Source organism: Camellia sinensis, chromosome 8, assembly GCF_055761805.1.
Source record: "Camellia sinensis isolate YWXY chromosome 8, ASM5576180v1, whole genome shotgun sequence".
Lineage (NCBI taxonomy): Eukaryota > Viridiplantae > Streptophyta > Magnoliopsida > Ericales > Theaceae > Camellia > Camellia sinensis.
The window spans coordinates 78,922,235-78,943,886 of NC_138968.1; the positions used below are offsets into that span (position 1 = coordinate 78,922,235).

The 21,652-nt window shown below is 35.4% G+C and overlaps 1 protein-coding gene across 1 annotated transcript; it reads left to right on the forward strand.

The window, feature by feature from the left end:
* The first annotated feature begins 1,900 nt into the window (after positions 1-1,900).
* On the forward strand, positions 1,901-12,618 carry LOC114303560 (T-complex protein 1 subunit theta). The gene is made up of 14 exons (XM_082882879.1): positions 1,901-2,224; positions 3,031-3,188; positions 4,213-4,475; positions 4,574-4,720; positions 4,810-4,971; positions 6,571-6,648; positions 7,645-7,778; positions 8,521-8,593; positions 8,680-8,757; positions 8,856-8,978; positions 9,171-9,265; positions 10,238-10,447; positions 10,947-11,004; positions 12,250-12,618. Exons 2-14 carry the CDS (start codon positions 3,041-3,043, stop codon positions 12,316-12,318), a joined length of 1,638 nt encoding a protein of 545 aa, XP_082739005.1. The 5' UTR covers positions 1,901-2,224; positions 3,031-3,040; the 3' UTR covers positions 12,319-12,618.
* The last annotated feature ends 9,034 nt before the right edge of the window (positions 12,619-21,652 follow it).

Here is a 21,652-nt window from a genome sequence, read left to right on the forward strand (position 1 = left end):
TTTCATCGAACACGTTTAAGGCAATGTAAGACTCCAACTGAAAAGCCCACAATTCGTAAATGAAAATGCCACAATTCCCAAATCAAAAGGAAATTTCACACATAATAGATAGAAAATTCACAGATAATAAATGAAATTTCACAAATTTCCCAAATGCCACAATTCATCGAACAGGAAATAGATAGATAGATAGATATATATATATATATATACGCAGATATACATACAGTTGAAGTAAAAGGAAGGAGAGACAGAGAGATTCCACATTTCATCGAACAGGAAATAGATAGATATATATATATATATATATACGCAGATATACATACAGTTGAAGTGAAGGGAAGGAGAGACAGAGAGATTCGCGAGTGAAGGGAGGGAACGAGCTGTCGGTGTCGGAGTGAAGGGAAGGAGTGGTCGCCGGCATCGGAGTGGGAGGTCGGAGTGGGGGGGTAAGTAGCTGTCACCGTTGTTTGAGGGGGGAGGGGGGGAAATTTCAAATGAAATGCGAACCTGTTTGTTTGGTCTTACAGAGTCACAGTCACGTGATTATCACGTGAGTGCCACGTCACTGGGGGTGACTGGGGGTCGGGGTAACTGGGGGTGGGAAGCATTTTTGAAACATTTATGATGTGGGTGTATGTAACGTTTGGGAAAAGCTTACTATAACTTTCAAACGTTTGTGGGTATATGTAACGTTTGTGAAAACATTTATGATGTTGGTGTATGTAATGTTTGAGAAAAGCTTATTATAGCTTTTTTATGATGTTGATGTATGTAACATTTGGGAAAAGCACATTTTATGATGTGAGTGTATGTAACGTTTGGAAAAGTTTACTATAGCTTTTTTATGATGTGGGTGTATGTAACGTTTGGGAAAAACACATTTATGATGTGGGTGTATGTAATGTTTAGGAAAAGCTTAATATAGTTTTTTTAAGATGTGGGTGTATGTAACGTTTGAGAAAAACACATTTATAGTGTGAGTGTTTGTAACGTTTGGAAAAAACTTAATATAGCTTTCTTATTATGGGTGAGCATGGTCCGGATTGGACCGGATTGGGATAAAACCAGGACCAATCCGTTATTTACGGTTCCTAAAAAATTGGAACCAATCCAATCCGTTTAAATCATGGAACCAATCCGAACCAATCCATTTAAATACGGATTGGATCGGTTTAGGACCACGGATTCACATAATTAAATAACAAAAATATATATATAACACTTGAATTTCATAAAAATATAAACATAGCGCTATATTAGTTCCATAATAGCAACATGTTTTTCTATAATAACGACATACTGTTCTAGAATTTAAACAACCATAAGAAAACTGGTTTCACCATAAGTATTTAGACCATTGCAAATTAAAACTTAAAACTAACAAACAAAAGTAATAAAAGAAGATATTATACGATTTTAGGTTTGAGTTTAGATTTTACATAGAATAAGAAAAGATACTATGGGAGAGGATGTATAATAAAAATATAGACTATTTGTATACGGTCCGGATCGGTTCCAATCCGGAACTGTGGGATTCAATCCGGAACCAATCCGTGAACTACGGATTTTTAATTATTCAATCCGGAACCGAACCACGGATTCAAAAAACCAATCCAAACCTATCGGATTGGACTGGACTGGATCGGATTACGGATTTCACGGATTCCTTGCTCAGCCCTATTTCTTATAATGTGAGTGTATGTAACGTTTGGGAAAAACTTACTATAACTTTTTTTGAATTTAGTAGTGAATGTAGGCGTGTCCACGTTATTTATGACCCATATGTTTCAACCATAAAAAAAGGGCACATTAGTCAGAAAAATTATTTCATAATTACATAATGGGATCCTTCGAATCATATTACTAAAAAAATAAGACTTGGACGACTATTAATTTTAAAATGAGATTTGATAAACTACAACTCTCAAAAAATAGGAGTTTCGAATAATTTTTCCTAAATTTTAATAGCTTGCCTTTAATTTTTTGTTTTTTTGTTTTTGCTGGTCTTTGCCGCTTGGACCATTAGATTAAAAGCCGCTTGGACAATTAGATTAAAATTAAAAGAAAACCCTACCTCACCTATTCTTCCTTCCCTCTCTCTCAGACTCTCATTTTATTTCTTCACGAGAGTTGAAGAACGGGGGAGATACCAACAACGACGAAGTGCAGCCACCAACAACGACGCCATCCTTTCGATAAGCTTCGACGCCACACAAAACTGGTAGATCCTTCTGTGTGTTTGTATTTGTGCATCAATTTGTCTATTTTTGGTCACTCGTTTGTTCGATTACCACTCAAAGCCGGTGGATCTATGAATTTAAAATTTTTCTTAATAGATTTGCTAAATATGTTTATGTTGGTGAAATTTTGTGTATATATTTGTTTGGGTTAGTGAAATTTTGTTTATATATTTGTTTGGGTTAGTGAAATTTTGTGCTGAAGTGCCATACGCAACATTGTTTTGTTCTTGCACATGGTTCGTGTTCTCGGGTCTAACGGAAATTCTGAGTTTTCCACAAAATAACCATTGTTGCAATGTTTCCTTCTATGCAGTTGCAAATTGCAATGCAACTGTGATGTATATAATAATTATATTGATTCACATTAAAAATATATATATATATATAATCTGGGATTGCATTTCTTGTCTTTGGTTTAATTAAAACAGAGTTGTATTGAATTAGAACTCTGTTGAATGTACTTATGTATATAATGAAACACTGCTTGTTGTATGGAAAAATTGAGAAGTTGTTGGGCAATTCGGACTAAACTGAGTTCAAATTATGAAGCTTGGTCTGGGCTTGGGCGCTGCCAAACACAATTCGTGCTGGACTTGGGCAAACCTCCAACCCTACCAAGCCCGCCCTAGTTGCACCCCTAGTTGTCTGTCATTCAATACAAGACGCAGGCAGAGTAGTGAAGTTCTAGGGTTTTGTTTAGGTTTCCCTCCCTTTTTCGATCAGAGTAGAGTACACCACACTACAGAGCTCATTTGCTAGGGTTTCTCTCTCTGTGTGTTTTTCGTAGTTGGAAGAAAATGGTGTATGGAATGCCATCGTATGGGATTCAGTCAATGCTTAAAGAAGGGCACAAGCATCTATCTGGACTGGATGAAGCTGTGCTCAAGAACATTGATGCTTGCAAGCAGCTCTCTACCATCACTAGAACTTCTCTCGGTCCCAATGGTACTTCTATTCCCTTTGTTTCTCTCTTCCCTCTTTTAGATCTCTGCATACTCTCATAATTTTCTCCATGCCTTTTACTTTGACAAGATATGTACATTCACTTGCATGTATGCAAACTTTTGAGTATCTAACTGATAATCAGTGCCACAAAAACAAGGTGTATATATATGTGTGTGTGTTAATGAAAACGGATATGTAAAGAGGCTACTTGTTTTCTGAAATGTGTAGATAAGTAGATTTGCTTGTTTATGATTTACATATTTCAAAATTTTGTCATCTAAATATTAAAAAATATTCGTTCAAGTACTGGATTTGAGTTAATTGTCATTCAATTTAACATAAAATAGACATCATTTTGAATTTCCAGAGAGTTTGTTGGTCCCTTTATGTACTATATTACTTAAACGTTGGTGTGTGGAAACAATTACCACTTAAGTTTTGCGAGGAATTAAAACTTGAATTGCTTGATTGAATAATTTGAAGGGGGAGAACATTCTACAACACTCTAACCATCAAATGCTATTACCCTGTGTTTGAACCAAGGGTTTGGGCAGGGATTTGTAGAGGGAATATAAAAGGAAAAGGGAAGGTGAATGAAATATCTAAGTTTTCTTCTATATTTTATTTTTGGGGTTAAATCCTTAATCGAAACATGGCCTGTAGGAAGAGGACCCGGGGGGGGGGGGGGGGGGGGGAGAGAAGGGTAGGGATTTGTAGAGGGAATATAAAAGGAGAAGGGAAGGTGAATGAAATATCTAAGTTTTCTTCTATATTTTATTTTTTGGGTTAAATCCTTAATTGAAACAAAGCCTGTAGGAAGGGGAGGACCCCCCGGGGGGGGGGGGGGAATCCTTATGCAATACTTACTTCAATTAAAGATTAACGACTTGCTTTGCATAACTAGTATTTCAACGCCTGTGGTTTTTGCTATTGTAGAAGCAGTTGAAGTCTTAATTTTTCACTTAGTGAATTTCTGGAATATTCCATCATTCTCTTTTTGTTGTGAATGCATTAATATATTCAGGTATGAACAAGATGGTTATCAATCATTTGGACAAGCTTTTCATTACAAATGATGCTGCCACTATTGTGAATGAACTTGAGGTTCAGCATCCCGCAGCCAAGATTTTGGTTTTGGCGGGCAAGGCTCAACAGGAGGAGGTAGGAGATGGAGCTAATTTGACAGTTTCGTTTGCTGGGGAGCTCCTTCAAAATGCTGAGGAGCTCATAAGGATGGGATTGCACCCAAGTGAGATAATCATAGGCTACACGAAAGCAATTAATAAGGTTTTGCCAATCTTACTGTGTCCGGAATCACTGGTATTTCTTATGTACAAAAAGTACAAGTAATTGTTCTATCTCATTATCTCTTACCATGCTTGCAGACTGTTGAAATCTTGGATGAATTGGTTGAAAAAGGTTCTGAAAAGATGGATGTAAGGAACAAGGATGAAGTTATTAAACGAATGAAAGCTGCTGTTGCTAGCAAGCAATTTGGGCTGGAGGATATTTTATGTCCTCTTATTGCTGAGGTGAATCTTCCCTACCTTTGCCGTTGTTGTTTTTAGCAATAGCATCAGGTATATTAGATTCTAACTACCAGTATATGGCTGCAATATAGGCTTGCATACAAGTATGCCCCAAGAACCCTGCAAACTTTAATGTGGATAATGTCCGGGTTGCAAAGCTTTTGGGTGGAGGTTTGCATAATTGCACTATTGTTCGAGGTATGGTTTTGAAGAATGATGCTGTTGGGTCCATAAAGCGAGTAGAAAAAGCCAAGGTAGGCTCCAATCTATCCATTTTCTTAAAGTCTTTCCAGTTTTCACCGACATTTTTCTCTCACGCACTGATGTTGAACCATAGGATATATTGCAATTTTTTTTCCACCTATGATCTTATCTTGAATTTCTTCCAGTTCTCTAGTTTTTTTACTTTTATTTTTTCCCTAGAGGAAAATTTCAATTTTCTTTTTGTTTGATGTTTGGAATAGGATAGGGAACTTAGTTTAGTACTTGTCATTCTCTGACTGCTATTCATAAATAAGTTTAAACTTTTACTTGCTATTATTAACCTTTATTTGGATGCTACTGTTTTTATTATTGATATGGAGCGTAAATGATATATATGGTGGAATGGGTTTGTGGAATTTCTCTAGTAAGGAACTAATTTGAAGCATTATCAAACTCCAATGTTTTACATGTAGAATGAATTGTTATTGGCACTTTTTGTTTGATAAATTAAATCATTGTGATTCCGTCATGGGAAAGAATTTAGGTGTGTTCATGGACTGAATTGGTATTATTTCAAAGTGGATTTGGCACCAAACCGATCCCTATAGTTCGAGAAAACTTGGAACCAAAACCAGACTGTTGAAGCTATGCAACTGACCCAGAACCAAACTGTAGAAATTAGTTTGGTTCGGTTTTCATTCTATAGTTCAAGGTTATTTTGTTCTAGAAGGTCCGAAATATAAATCAATAGAAGATCAATTAATTGCAACAAAATTTAACATAAAAGTCTAAAGTGTGCATGTGTGTATAAAAATACGTAAATCTACTTGGTTAGATTAAATGTGATATCAAATTAAATTGGGTTGATCAATTTACAGCCTTTGTGGAAGCATACCATTGTATTACATGTTTCTTGAAGTTCTCTTGCTACTCGATTAGATAAAAGGCCCAGATGTGGGTCTCCAAAGCGTACTATTCAAACCTGAACTAGGACCGGGAACAAAAATAAGAATGGCATCTTTTAACGATTATGATCTTGAGGGTTAAACCATTGTAACATATTATGGGGTTTCTATGTAGCCTTGTGTAGCTCAACTTCTTGCTTGCAGTATTTGCATAATTCTTTGGTGGGCATATTATTCTGCAAGTCACCACAAGATGTTTAAATTAGGCAATTTCTGACTTGTGGCTGCGTACAAACTCATGGGTCCTTGCCCTTCTCTATTTCCCTTGTTTTTCCACATTTTAAATGTTGCTTAGAAGTTTATATCTACCTGACGCGAGATAGATTACACTCATCAACTTTTAGTGGACTAACTGATATCAATAATATTCTATGATCATTATTTATAGATTACACTCATCAACTTTTAGTGGACTAACTGATATCAATAATATTCTATGATCATTTTGATCATGTAATTGCAATTGATGGTAGGTTGTAATTGTATTTTTGTGCTTGCATCTTAAAAAACTCGTTGTGAAATGGGTTTTATAGACTGTCAACACAATTCTTTGGCCGTATGAGCAAATTATGTGAATGACGACTTTATATGTATAGGCTAAAGAGGCATGGGTATATTGCTTTGAAGTGGAAATTCATTGTGCATCAAGTTCCTGAACTTCATTTTTTATTCATAATTTTGTAGGTTGCCGTGTTTGTTGGTGGTGTTGATACATCTGCAACTGAAACAAAAGGAACAGTCCTTATTCATAGTGCTGAGCAGGTACATTCTCGATGAAGAAATTGTTGGGTTGATCTCCTGTCTACATTCTACCATGTGCTTTCTGTACTTTACTATTTCTGATGTCTTCCTTAGATAATCAAGCCTAATTCTTTTTACTTTTGGTGGGGGCGGGGGTGGGGGTGTTGTGTGTGAACCTCAAAATGCTTCTTTTCTTATAATGTGCAAAATTGTCTCGATACATAATTGACTTGTTTACTACTTATTCAAAGCTAATAAATGAAAAAACTGTAAGTGTTGACAAACGGCTTATCATCTTGCGAGTGATAGTTAGTTGATAACTTGGAGTTTGACTGCCTGCTTAGCTTATTGGACTCACTCTTTTGATTGCAACATGTGTTTTTTAGTTAACTTATTGGTTGTGAGTCTGGATAGGGTATTTGTGCATTGAGTTGAGAATGCTTTTAATATATTTTTTCAGTTTCCCCAAAGGTCCTGGCTTTCGATAGTATTTGATTGTTTGTTTGTTTTGGTTTGGAATGAGTTGCTGCCATTCAAAATTGAAAGAATTTCTGCATAAGTTTTCCACTCAGTGTTAGTTGAGTAACGAATTTGCCTTGCGTGTAAATTCCTCAAGAAATATAGGATCCAACTAGCTCTGAGAATGGGTAGATGTTAATGATTGCTAATTTTTTCATTGGTGCATATTGCTGACAGAGATGATGTCTCATGAGATGATTTATTGAGATGGCATCTTCTTAGTTTCCTTCTTTTCCTATTTGCCTCTGGTGAAGGACTATATGTTGTGATGTACATTATATCTTGGTTCTCTTGTTGGATGCACCAGCTTTTACGTAATTCTTCGTTAACTGTTCTTTGGATTGTCAATGCATGCTTGGATTCAGATATTTTTCTATAGCTTTTTTGTAATAGTTGATGGATATACTTGTAGTCAGATATTGTTTGTATAGCTTCTTTCATTATTTGATACTAAATTTTCCTGGCGATCTTCCTCTTCGTCATTTTGGAATCCTCCAGCTAGAGAATTATGCAAAAACTGAAGAAGCCAAAGTTGAGGAACTCATCAAAGCAGTTGCAGACTCAGGTGCCAAGGTTATTGTTAGTGGAGCAGCAGTTGGAGAGATGGCACTGCATTTCTGTGAGCGTTACAAGTATAGTCTCTCCATTGTCTCCCCAATTTTTTTTTTTTTCTTTTGTCATTTCATTTGCTATCATGTTTCTATTGAACCTGTGGCCAAAAGTGTTTACCAACAATTGTGGTGTGAATAGTTTTGAAAGATGATTAATGCTTCATGTTACACAATTATTTTGCCAGTTGGAACGGTCCTTATTACATGTGTATGATTCTCACTGCTTATATGCAACATATTAGAATCATAGTTAAGGCAACACTGTAAGGATATGTGTATATTCGGAGACATACAATATTCTTTTCCTTCTGAAGCAGCAACTGATTTTTAATGAACTGTTGCAATTATAACTCAATATTTTTTTCTTCCACTTTCGTAGTTGGTGAAGTGAATAATGTCCCTTAAATAAGCCTCTAGTGATGCATTTACGGAGATCAGCTATCATTCTCACATCCTCTCTTGTATTCCTGTCTGTGTATGTATAATATTTTTGGTAAGCGTTTGTGTATCCATGTCCATTAGACAATATCATCTACATCTTTTTTATTTGTCATTATTTTATTTTATTTCCTTCCCTTTTCTTTTTCTGTTGATTTTATTCTGATTGGCATGGATGATGCAGTGTTGTCATTCCCCATCCAATTTGAAGCCAAGTTCTATACAGGAAATTTCTATGATGTAGTGCTACCACCTTACATATGCTTTTCCGGAGGTTCTCTTAAGCCTGCTTTACTAATCTAATTCACAACAAATTTATTCACAGGCTTATGGTCTTAAAAGTCAGCTCCAAATTTGAACTGCGACGATTTTGCCGTACAACTGGTGCTGTTGCTCTTGTAAGCATACTAGCGCATTTGCATTTCATTTGGTGCAAAAAGTTATTTGACGTCTTTCTCATGTTCTTATTAAATTTTGGAAACAGTTGAAGCTTGGCCCACCAAATCCAGATGATTTGGGGTACGTTGATTCTGTGTCAGTGGAGGAAATTGGTGGTGTTAGGGTATGATCAAGCTGCTTTTGGTTTTAATTTTGTTGGGCTTTTTCCTTTTGTTTCTTCATCTTCTCCCCCAACATGATCTTTATATCTAATAATAATAGGTCACCATTGTGAGAAATGAAGAAGGTGGAAACTCTGTATGCACTGTGGTCCTACGAGGAAGTACCGATAGTATATTGGATGACCTTGAAAGAGCAGTTGATGATGGTGTGAATACATACAAGGTAATTTTGTCTATAACACATCTATGATACTTATTTTAGGTAGGTCATCTTTTACCTGTCATTTTTGTTTGAGTCTATTCTTCACTTCATAAAAAGTGTTGCATATTGATGTTTAAAAAAAAAGTGTTGCATCAGTTTCTCCTGAACCTTAAGGAGCTAATCTGAACGTGGCTTTATGCATCTTTGTGCCAGGCAATGTGCAGGGACAGCCGTATGGTACCTGGAGCTGCAGCTACTGAAATTGAGTTAGCTAGAAGATTGAAGGAGTTTTCTTTTAAGGAAACAGGGTACATAGTTTCCTCTCTCTCCATAGAAAGATAGATATGATGCATGGTATATTACGAGATATGCCATGTTGAGATATATTTTATGATGTATATATTGTGATGCATGGGCGAGAATGTTTGTGATGCTCATGGGAGTGCCTAATTTAATGTTCTCTTGTACTTCAAGGTTGGGTGAATTGTCTATATATCTTTTTAGCATGTCCAACATGCTACATCTCTGTTTTTGGAGATCTGTGTAACATTATGGCAGATGATGACAGTATCTTGGGGAGGTTCCAGAGAAGAAGCTTGAATTCTGTTTTGATCATGTTTGTCAAAATTGTGCTTCTTCTTAGTTGTTACTCATCTTACAGCAGGCTTATTCAGCACATGTTAGTGTCATTTCCACCCCCATTTATCATTTGAGACAATTATTTTACACATTCTAAGATCATGGTTGTTTAAATCCGGATCCTATGTAGGATTGGTGAGAGGGTCTCGTGCTTAAGATTCTGCTTTCTATTAAAAGTAAGATACAAAATGCAAACAAGGGTGATGAGTATTAAAAGGTGAAAACTCAAAAACTCAGCATCTTACTTACAATCCTACCTATGATCCTACACGATCCCACACTATCCCACACTATCCTACTTGCGATCCTGCTATAACACCGATTCTACAACGATTTAGATCGTTTTGGCAATTTAGGATCTTACGATCCTACGATCTAGATTGCGATTTTGATAACCATGTCTAAGATGTCTGTGCAAAATAGATGTTACCTTTCTGATTTGTTGATTGGTGCTTATCTCAGCTGATGGCTATATTTCAAAACTGTACGTTTTATTATTACCTGTGCATTGGATATTTCTTCTTCTAAACTAATGATTGTGAACTGGCTAAATATGTAGTTTTTCTTCTTTTGCATAAAGATTCACTGTGTGTAGTGTTTCCACTAGCTCGGTGATAGGATTTGACACTCTTTGTTTGCAGATTGGATCAATATGCTATTGCAAAATTTGCTGAGAGCTTTGAGATGGTACCTAAAACCCTGGCTGAGAATGCTGGCCTGAACGCAATGGAAATAATATCTTCTTTGTATGCTGAACACGCATCTGGAAACAGCAAGGTAGGCATTAACTTGGAGGAAGGTGTATGCAAGGATGTCTCGCCCATGAATATTTGGGACCTGCATGTCACCAAGTAAGCTACTTCTCACTGTCTTAAAGCCATTTATTCTTTCCTTCTAAGAGCTTCTGCAATGGTATGGTAAAAAGCTTGCTGTTGTCAAAATATAGCATGGTATATATGGTATAAAAATCTTTGTTTGCTTATATATAGTATATGTATCATGTTTTTGGTGTATATTGGTTATGAACTTGGGGGGACTTTTAACTAGTATATTTGTCTGCGTATTGTTTTTAAATTTTCATACTGAAGTAATTTACAGATATTAACTTGGTTATTATGATCCAACCTTTTCTTTTTTGATCATATTGTGTGTACCTGAAGTATTTGTCCAAAGTGTTTTGAAGCTGAGGCAAGGTTGGACTTGTGCTGGCCTTTAACACTAATATACCCTGCCTGAGTAGTTCTGAAAATACAATTACGGATTCACTGTTACTTAGATGAGGGATTGGTATGCATGCCCTGCTAAAATTCGACTCATTTTATGTGATGCAAACTATTTTGCTGTTTACAGGGTTTTTGCTCTCAAATATGCTGCAGATGCTGCTTGCACTGTGCTGCGTGTAGATCAGGTAAGCCATTAACTACTGGTTTCATGGTTTATTTCTTCTGAGATACCACCTTTGAATTGACTATTGAATCCCTCATATCTGGCTGTTCAATTCATCCTTCTTAATGATTTCATTTTGAGGGGTAAAGTTCATAAATCAAGATGTGATGGGATTTATTTGGGCCATAAAAAGGAACAAATCAAAGAACTAAAGAATTCAGAGGCTCCTTGAACAAACTTGTTCAAATCACAATGCAGTAATAGGTCATTAATATAATGCTGAATTGGTGTAGAGAATGAATTCTCTTGAATGAACAATAGGTGAAGTACCGATCCCTAGTGGGAAGAAATATTTTTATTTTGTGATGGACAACGAGTTCAATGAACATGTATCATCAAAGACTATAGGATTGGAGTGCGCAAAATATAGAGAAAAATACAGGGAATTTAAACTTGAGAATGTTGTAGACACTTGTAAAATTTGTCCAATAATACATAAATCAAGGGGTACATTTTGGCAAAAACGGCTGTAATGTATATTTTGGCTTTTGGGAGGGGAAACCAAGTAAGAGAGCTAAAGAGAAAATAATGAACTTTAAAACATGTAGTTAATGAATATGCATGACAGGAGATGACAAAAATTTAAGCGGAAATTACAACAGTGGGAAATGGGGAAATATTTACCAAAAGATGGGGGGTGCACCTCTTGCTGTGGTTTTGTTGCACAGAAAAAGTTGCAGCCCCATGTGTTTGTAATTATTTTTGGTTTTTTACACTGAATTGTATTTTCCCCAAAATTTAATTAGGTGTGTCACACTGAAAGACACATCAGTCAGAACAATATTTGAAAAACTCAAATCAACTGCTGAAAATGATTTTGGGCATTGTGGTAAAATCTCCATTAGCGTGTGATGCCAGTGCCATCACAGATTTACCCGTGTGATCCACTAGAGTGTTGAGTGGAAATTGGTTGAAATGTGGATTTGATGCTCGGGTTAAAAAGCAGAACTGTTGTTTCCCAAACTTTTTTTATTTTGTTTGTTCTGGTGGGGAGGGGAATTTGGTTTGACAGACCAAAACCAAAAGGCCACTTAGAGCTGTCACCAAATACGGAAATGATTTGTCCAGTGATTTTCAGTCTATTTATTGGAGCTTATTGTTTTTGCAATATTTAGTTTTTTTCTTTTGGAAGTGTAATGTCAACCGATGCAGTCCACCCGGTGTCATTTCTTTAATTAAATCATCCCTTGACTTGTATATACTGCAGATTATAATGGCAAAACCAGCTGGTGGACCAAGGAGGGAGCAGCCTGCTGCGGGGATGGATGAGGACTAAGGTTTTGTATGAGCTCGGGGCAAGTGACTGTAATGACCATGCTTGGGCAATGTTTTTGTTCTTTTTGCATGCCAAAGACTCGGTCTAAGAAATTTTTGTTTTAAAATGGCGTAGATGGTGTTCCTTGTATAATTTACTTGTATTTTATTTTTTTGAAAAAAAAAAAATTGAAGTTTGTTTATGGGGTGATCTTAATTTTTCTTGTGTTAGTGCTGTGAACTTAAAACTGATTCCAGGAATACCACTTGGCATTAGCATTTAAATTGTTCAGTTGAAATCTTAGAGCCTGATTTCCAATTACTGTCGGGGGCAGATTTTATCTTTTCAATTTTTTTTTTCCCCAGCCAGTGGGTGAATTTCTCTCTTCAAAATAGAAATTGTAACAACTAATTTGTGTGCTCTAACTATTAGCACTGTTTCAACGCATAATTTTCAGGTGTCAACTTCACAGATGTTGACTAAGAGCCCAAGTAACATTGAACCAAATAGTATGGGGAAAAAGAAAACATGCATGTATTTAATCTTTTTCATAGGCATTTTCTTGATGACTTGATAAGCATTGGCCTAACAGCATCAACCAATACCCACTAGCCATCACACATTACTCACCCATTTTACTGAAGCACTAGTATTACTGGTATGATTGCTTTCTCTACAATTTTGTTCTTTGGCGAAATTCTCAGTCCACAAGCACATCTGCTAGCCCCTATCCAAACTGGCCGTCACCCAATACCAGCCACCGACCTCTCCTCTCTTTTTACACTCGTTTTCTCCTCCAATGGGCTGTCTCCGCCACAGCCATCACCATCGCCACCCACAATCTATTTCTAGCTTTGCAGCCACACTTGTACTCCAATTGTTGACCCCTCCATTTTTCCCCCTCCTCTTTCTCTTTTATGTTGTATGGTTTCACCTCTATATTTTCCACTCACCTTGAATAGCCATTATGTGAGAGAGTTGTATTATAATTATATGATGGGGCTCATCTAGGGATGCGAATGATTCAATGCTGATTGGATGAGGAGATTACTATGGTGGTCCTATATTATTTGATCCAATTGGGAGTTATCTATGAATTCTGAATGATACCACTGTACATTTTTCAACAATATGTCAACATTGTTGCTGCTTGGTGTGACATCAACTTTTACTTGCTTAGGATAATTCAGTCCACATTCATAAATTTTTTTGTTTGGATATTTTGTTACTTATTCACTATTATCTTGAATAGAAGGGAAAAAGATAAAAAAAAAAAAAAAAAAAAAAAAACACGTTTCATTGTTTCACCCCATCATCCATCTGTTATGATTCTCAGCAGGTTGAAGCCCAAGGCCAATGCCTGGTCTAGTGGGGTCATCCTCTTCCCTTTTTCCACTGGCAACCTCCTCAATTTCGATGACTCCAAATTTACAACTATGCACCAGAAATCTGCTGCTGCAAATTTTGGTGCCTCGGTGGGTATAAAATCAAGCAAAGTTCATATTCTGTAAAATGCTTGATCCAAACCCCCAGTTCAATCAAGTTCAGGGGGAACGAGCATCGAAACCTTAATGGGTCATGCTTGGTTTAAGAAATCACTGCCATTAAACTGCTCTGCCCCCATATTTTTCATTATAGTACCAACCAAATAATGCAAACCCACAACTGTCATAAATGCGTTTGATATAATTTCAATATTTTTTGGTCATATTTGATTCACAAGACTAATAGTGAAGTATTAATAGCCCTATTAAATTAGTGTAGTATTCACTATCCAATTGGATTAATATAATAATCCTACAAATTTGTTGGATTAATTATCCATTGGATTAATAATCCTAAACCAAAATTTTAAAACAAACATAGGATAATTGAGCTCACGGATTAATAATCCCAATCCCATGCTCTAATCCACCCAATCAAACATGCCCTTTGGGTTGGACTTACCAGGGCTTCTCGAGCCAACGTTGAATGGGAAGACAGAGAGAGAAAATTTATGTCGGCAACGGAGATTAAGAAGAAGGTGGCGAGGGTCGGAGAGGGGATAGGATACAAATTTGGTTTGCTATCACTGGAGTTGGTGTTGGCTGTTTGAATTTGATCCTGGTGAAAATCAAAACGAGGGGAGGGGAGTGAAGAGATGAAAAAATTGTTTATTTATTTATACTATTTATTGGGACATAAGAGACCATTGCTAGATTGTACCTTTTTAATTGATGTATTATAAAAATGATGTTATTTACACTTAGACATTCCTCTTTTCCATTTACACTGAAATCACCTATCATCTCATGAACACAAAATCAAAATTCACAATTCATACACCAATTCAATTATTAAATTGATAATGCTAACATAATAATATAAATGTTAATATTAGTTTTAATGGTTTGCACATTATGATATTGTGATTATACCAAATTTTATAAATGTATTTGAGAATAAACATAATTTTTATAAAAAATATTTATTATTTTGTATTACATATATTGCGACATAAAGTTTAAAATAATTAAATATATGCACATGGACATAAATGTAAATAACTAAATTTTATATAATTCTACATAATTATCAACATCTCATCCGAGAATATTATATAATATAAAATATGTGTATGTGATGCATTCTTGTACCTATATCCAATTTTGGATACGTATCCCAAGATCCTAAGATTTAAATTTATGAAGGTTTGACACTTAGATACACACCCGCACTTGACACTCGTACCAGTATCCATGTAACATAGGGTATCCGACACGAATATTTGATTTATTTGGAAGAGTCTATGTAACATAAATGAGAATTACTTGAAATTTATAAAATATCCAAATATTTCCAACCCATGGCCGTAGTGAACACGTGCTGCTGGCCAAAGAAGATAAATCTTCGATCTTTAAACAAGATTCATAATTGAGGGAGACATATTTCAGTAAGAGCTTTGTAAACAACTTATTTTATGTGGTTATTTGGGATTTTCTAATTGCTGAAGTCTGGACATTGTTAAAATTAAGTGCTCTTTACTTGAAGTTTCTCTTTTATGTTGAATTATGTTGGCAAACCCTACCCTTAGTCAAGATCACATTTGGATTCAAAACCCAACACCTCCCCTCCCAATTTTTTGGTTTATTTATGACCATGTACTACAATACTAACAGTTAATAAGCATCTAACAACAGTTTCCCATCTTTAAAAATTTTAATACAAAAATTTTGATGTATGATTGCATGCATGTTTATGTTCCTATATACAAATTAAAAAAGAGAGTTGTTTAGTAAAGTATCCTTGTTAAGCAATTTGCTAATCTAGTGTTGGTTCATAATTATTGTTAACATATGTGAATCATTATCTGTTATTTATGATGGAATAAGGATGTCTCTTCTAGTAGGGGAGTAGTCTTATCAAGTTATTAGATGAAGGTTATTCAATTCAAAATGTTGTAGGTGGCATTTTTGTTGGGTATTAACATCATTAGAAGTGTTATGTTAATTCCATTGTAAAACTTAAACTATATGTCATGAAAATGTTATTCAATATGTTGTATGTGTTTTCATTTTCAATCTGCAACTGTTTTAACTTGTTACCTATATGCTAAATTTGTGTAATCTGCAGTGCTTGCTAGTGAAAGGATGGAAGGGAACAAGCTGGAGTTTTCCCCGTGGGAAAAAGAACAAAGATGAGGAAGACCACGCATGTGCCGTTAGAGAAGTAAATATTCTTGTTTCTTATGGAATTCTTAGTTGTTCTCATAGTTACAGTAATTAGCAATTCGTATTGAACACTAGTTTTTACAAGACCTGAATTGGTGACGTGATTCCAAACAGGAGAACTTTTTTTCCTTTCTTTTCTCTTGACATTCTTTATTCTTTAGCTTTAGGCCAGAAACAGAAAGAGTTCAACTTAATTAATTAATCGATGTAGAAACTTATTCCATTAATATAAAATTGAACAAAATGTCAGAGAGGGCATAATTTTCTTTTTAATTATTATTTATATATGTAATGTGCTGTTGCTGATGCCGGTTTTGAAATCCTCCATGTTTCCTAAAGGCCCGTGGAAGAGATGAAAGGGTAATATGCTTGATTTGCTGATTCATCATTTCTGCAGTGCATCAAGCTTACCTAATAGGTTGTCCATGGGATGCATACCATTAATCAAACAAAATAGCTGTCAGTATACCCTTGAAACTAGAGCACCTTTCTTGAACCTTGAATAAATATTCTTCAATTAAGGCTTCTTTTTTGGGTGGGTGCTGAGTGCTGACTGATCTATTTGAATCCCCATGAAAGGGTCTCCATCTCTAATAACAAAATGAAACTGATAGTTCCACTCATTGGAAACGACTGTATGCCTGCTTTGGATTGCTCACATTGCTCTTCTCGGATCTACAATCTTGAGCTGAGCTAACAGTCTCCTCATTGAAATTCAACTTGACATGCCATGATGATTCTTTCTCACTAGCTATCTGGCTTCTTTTTACTCTCCACTGTTACTTGATCTTCTCTATTACTAAGAAATGAATCTCCAGAACTTTTTCCCCCCCTGAACCCTTGATAAAATCTTCAGAGTCTGGACCTCCTTTTAGATACTTTTAAAATTGTGCTCTTCTACTTACCAAGCAATAGTTAAACCATTCCCTTTTGCCCCTGCAAAGAAAGCCATTCCGAAGGTGTCTTAACTTTTCTACCGCTTGAAGTTGGAATGGTGAGTTTGCATTTCATGTAAGTTGGTTACAAAATTACAATAATGTTCCTTATCGAGGCTTGCAATGACCTAGTCAATGCATTGTAGGCTTCTCTTTGATCAAGTAGTTGGGGGTGGAATTGCATTTGGGGCCTTTTAGTACCATTGCTTTTGGTTTTGATTTGGAATTCCATCATAAATCTGAGAATTGTATTCTAGATATAATGACGATACATAAATCCCAGTGAATAGATTTAACTCACCGATTCTTCGATTGACAATTGGACTGCTGTTTAGTAATGGAAAAAAGAAGAAGAAAGAAAGGTGTCATTGCCACTAGAATGATTGTAACCATAGGCACTGCCACCAACACTCATGCTGCCATGGCTGTCACAATTTTTACAATTTACTTACCACCGCCCTCACCCCCATCAATGTTGCCATCACCACTGCCAACATTCCCACCATGACCAGCATCATGCATTTCTTGACATCCCTAGTACTGCCATTGCCCGCTCAACCACTACCTCCAGCAGCACCATCACCATCATTTTTCCATCACTATTACCACCAAATAACTGCTTCAATATGCCACACTAACTGTCTTCTGCCACCAACATTGTTTTTCCTTCACCTCCAGTTCACTGCTATCTCATTTTTTACATCTCATTTGGAACACTACCATTCACCTTTCATCATTTGAATTTTCAATTTCTGTTTTAAATTAAATCTTAAAATCCATTTTCAAACTGAAATGAGTACTTAACTGCACTTAAGAACCAAAGCCCAACCATAATTTCCTAATGAAAAAAAAACCGACTAAAAAAAATGCATTTACAAATTTAGATTCTGATGCTGCATTCTAACTTCTTTCTTTTGACGTAGGTCCTTGAGGAAATAGGTTTTGATGTTTCAAAATTCCTAAACAAAGATGACTATATTGAGATGATATTTGGACAGCAGAGGGTGCGGCTCTACATAATTGCTGGTGTGAAAGACGATACCGCCTTTGCCCCACTTACCAAAAAAGAGATCAGTGTATGTTGCCTCTCCCCATCTAAAACTGTCCAGATTGTGAAAAAGATCACTTCTGTTGTATGTCTAGGGTCATTGAACTGAGTCCTTATCTTGTTTGTTTCTTGTTTGTAGTTCTACTATTAATAATTTGCTTCTAAAGTAAAAGAATTAAAAAGTCCCCTGTATATTTTCTATAGATAGAGAGATCTAAATATATACACATAAACATTCGATATGTGTAACTAACAGTTTGGGTTTCTTTCTCCTTAATGGATGACAATGAAGGAGAAGAATAAGCTGACTGTAATAGCTGAATGGTTGGTTGAATGTTTTGTCCAGTCAAAAGATGATGAAGCAGGTTTAAATAGAGAAACTTTATAATAACGGAAATGTGCCTTCTTGTATGCTGTTTGCAGGAAATTGCGTGGCAGCGGCTTGATGAGATTCAACCTGCAAACGAGGATGTGATATCTCTTGGGACCACTGGCCTCAAGCTCTATATGGTTGGTGTAAGTGTCTTGGCACTTGCGTCTATAAAGTATCTGCACAGGTTTTTCTTTCTTGGTCAGTTTGTATAATAGCCAATGTCTTCTTGCAGATCTTTGAAAGCTTGGATTTTAGCACATAAGCCCCCAGTAGCTCCAAAATCTGATTTGCCTTTGAAAGGTTTGTCATTTCCTTTTCTCTTAAATGGAAATGCTGACACTTTCTGTTTCCTAATTATTCTAGATGTCTCAGTTACTAGTTAATGCTATAAGAGTACATAAAAAATGAAAGCAAAGAAACTGGTAGTTTTTCTGTTTTCTTATTTTTCACTATAGCAACTACTTCAGTTTATCTTGTGATAGAATTTAGGCTGTGTTTGGCGGTTGAACCATACCCAAGAGGAGCTACGTGGCATGTGGACAATTTTGAATTTAATTTTTTGAGGGAAGAGTTGTGTTTGGGTAGAAACCGTTATCATAATTTGGACTTGAGCTTGGCTGATGCCTTTGTGTTCTAGGTGAAGCATATTCACATGAGCTTTGATTCCAAACTTCGTAGGGAATCAATAAAAAAACTAGAATTATGCTACCTGCAAATGGTTTAATGGTGGTCTAAGGTTATGATAAGCTTGTAATTTCGAAGCTAGGATGAAAGACAGTTGGGTTATTGATGGAATCATTTTGAAATAGCTAAAGCTTTTAAAGTGTGAGGTTTGCTTGAATTAAAAGTTTATAAGAAGGTGGCATGTCGTGCCGGACACCGACACAACACGACACTCATGGGAAACTTCTCGACCTTTGCCAGAAACACCTCCAAACATGTTCTACTATTTTTTAAAATATTTTAGACAACATGCTTTAAGCACTTGGGCAACATGTGCATATCGCTTAGGCACATGAAATACATTACAAGTTTTGAATAAAATAACTTGGAATTCAATGATAAAAGACTAACAATACATTGGCAATCTTTAATTTAGTTTAATGCTTAATTTAAAATTTACTACTAAAGCTTTATCTCCATTGATTTTGATAGGAAAAGAATATTTAGAAAAAATATATATATAGAGAGAGGTAACAGAAATAAAAAGAAATGAAGCTAAAAGAAAGGAACGAACAAAAGAGGCATAGTATATATGTTAGTAAGTATACTTCGTCAAAAAATACATGTATGCTGGTAAATATATTTTTGTGCAAGCATATATGTCAGTATTTTCCTATCTAGTGACCCAAAAAATGCTTACTTTCCCTTTCATGGTATAAAAAATAGCCCACCCTATGGCCTAAAAAATTCACTTCCATGGCAAGTTCCTCAAAAAAAATAGTCCAAGGATAATGCACATGCTTGGTTTTCCAAGAGACCTAAAAATCCTGCACATAAAAAACGATACTGGAAATACACAATTTTAAATTTTACCAACTATTTTAGGCTATCGTTATGAAAGTCCGAAGCTTAGGAAAAGCCTTAGACAACTTAATAAAATTTTGCAAGTTATGAAATAAAGCATTTTGTTTGGGCTTTAGATAAAATGTTAAACAAAAGTCTGGATGCCTTTTTGACTGTACTAAATTTGCAAATTTCTCTTCACAAATAAGAAAAATGCTTAGGACCTCTAATTAGAGGTACCACTAGTGATGTGGCAGTGAGTCCCATCCACTGCCACATCAGTGCTGTGTCTTGGTTTTTTTTTTTTTTTTTTTTTTTTTTACCTTTTCCACCTCATTAGAGGTGTGTTTAGAGCCTTTAAATTAGAGGTCTCTAGCATTGCCCCACAAATAAATGGCAAGTTCCTGAGTCATACCAACGTATGAATTGATTATTAACTTCATTTTAATTTCTCAATGCAATATGGTCGAAGGAGTCACGCTAAGCTTTATAACAGTGGTTTTTGAAGGCTATAAAATTAGCCTAGATAAAAATAAATTAAAATTTAAGCATGAACTATGGTTGAATTGATTTTAGTCTGGATTTTTTTTTTACCGAACTTGTATGTGTAGCCAACCCATTCCATTGAGTGCAGTCACAAAATCAAAAAAATTTCAAATTTAATTTGAAAATAAGAACTGCAACCGTCTTGATTCCAGTTTGAACTTGTTCTCGATTCCACTCTAGACTTGTCAACTTGAATACGTCGACAACCCATTCTATTGGGTACAGTCACAACAACACAAGTAAGTAAAATCCAACCAAAAAATTGAACTTTGAACTACTTTTGGCTTGATACCATAACATTGGACACGCAGGCAGCCTAGATGAAGAATCTAGGTCCAATCCTAAAAAGATAAAATAATAATTACCCTTGTCTAAATGGGACTCGTGATATTAAGAAACTAAAATCAAAGGGTATTTTTCTTCAAACAAGGAATTTATATTTTGAAACGGGTTTGACCTACATAATAGCTCATTTGACGCAGTGTCACATGAGTGAAATTGTGTTTGGTGAAAATGAAATTTTTGCTTAACATAATTTTTTGTATACGAAGTAATTCTACCGTGCTCAAAAAATTATCCGGGCTTTTATTAGAAAATAGCCACATCAGCGTGTGAGCTCTTTTCATTATTATTTAACTTGGATGTATTTTGTTTCTTTTCATAGTAAGCAGTCAATATGCTGATGTGGTAAAATTTCGGGGCAACTTTTTGGGTCCATAAAATTACTCATGTAATTCTTTCATATTCTGCACTAGTAATTGTTTAAAAATAAATTGAAGTAACACATTTATCTAATTTTAAAAATTCTTAGATAATATAAGACAATTGTTATCAAATTGTGAATTGTTTTATTGAATCGTGAATTGTATCAAATTGTGATTTGTAACATCCATTTTATATAAATATAATATATTACTTTATATATGTATATTTATAATCAAGATAAAAATAAAAGTGAGTCTGATTTTTGTACACATGTATATATACATGTATATACATATGAGAGAGGGAGACCTGCTGCAAGGTTCATCTACTGAAGTCTGAAGGGATGACCTTTGCCAACTCCAATCTCGCCATCTTCTTCCAATATCGTCATCGGAGTCTTCTTCCAACCTAGAGGAGTTCAGAATAGAGATAGTCCTCTGGTTTTGATGCTGCTGTGAGAGAAACTGTGAGTGTAAAGGAGAAGTGTTTATATTAGGGTTATTATAGTTTTAATTGGGTGCAGGAAAGGGTA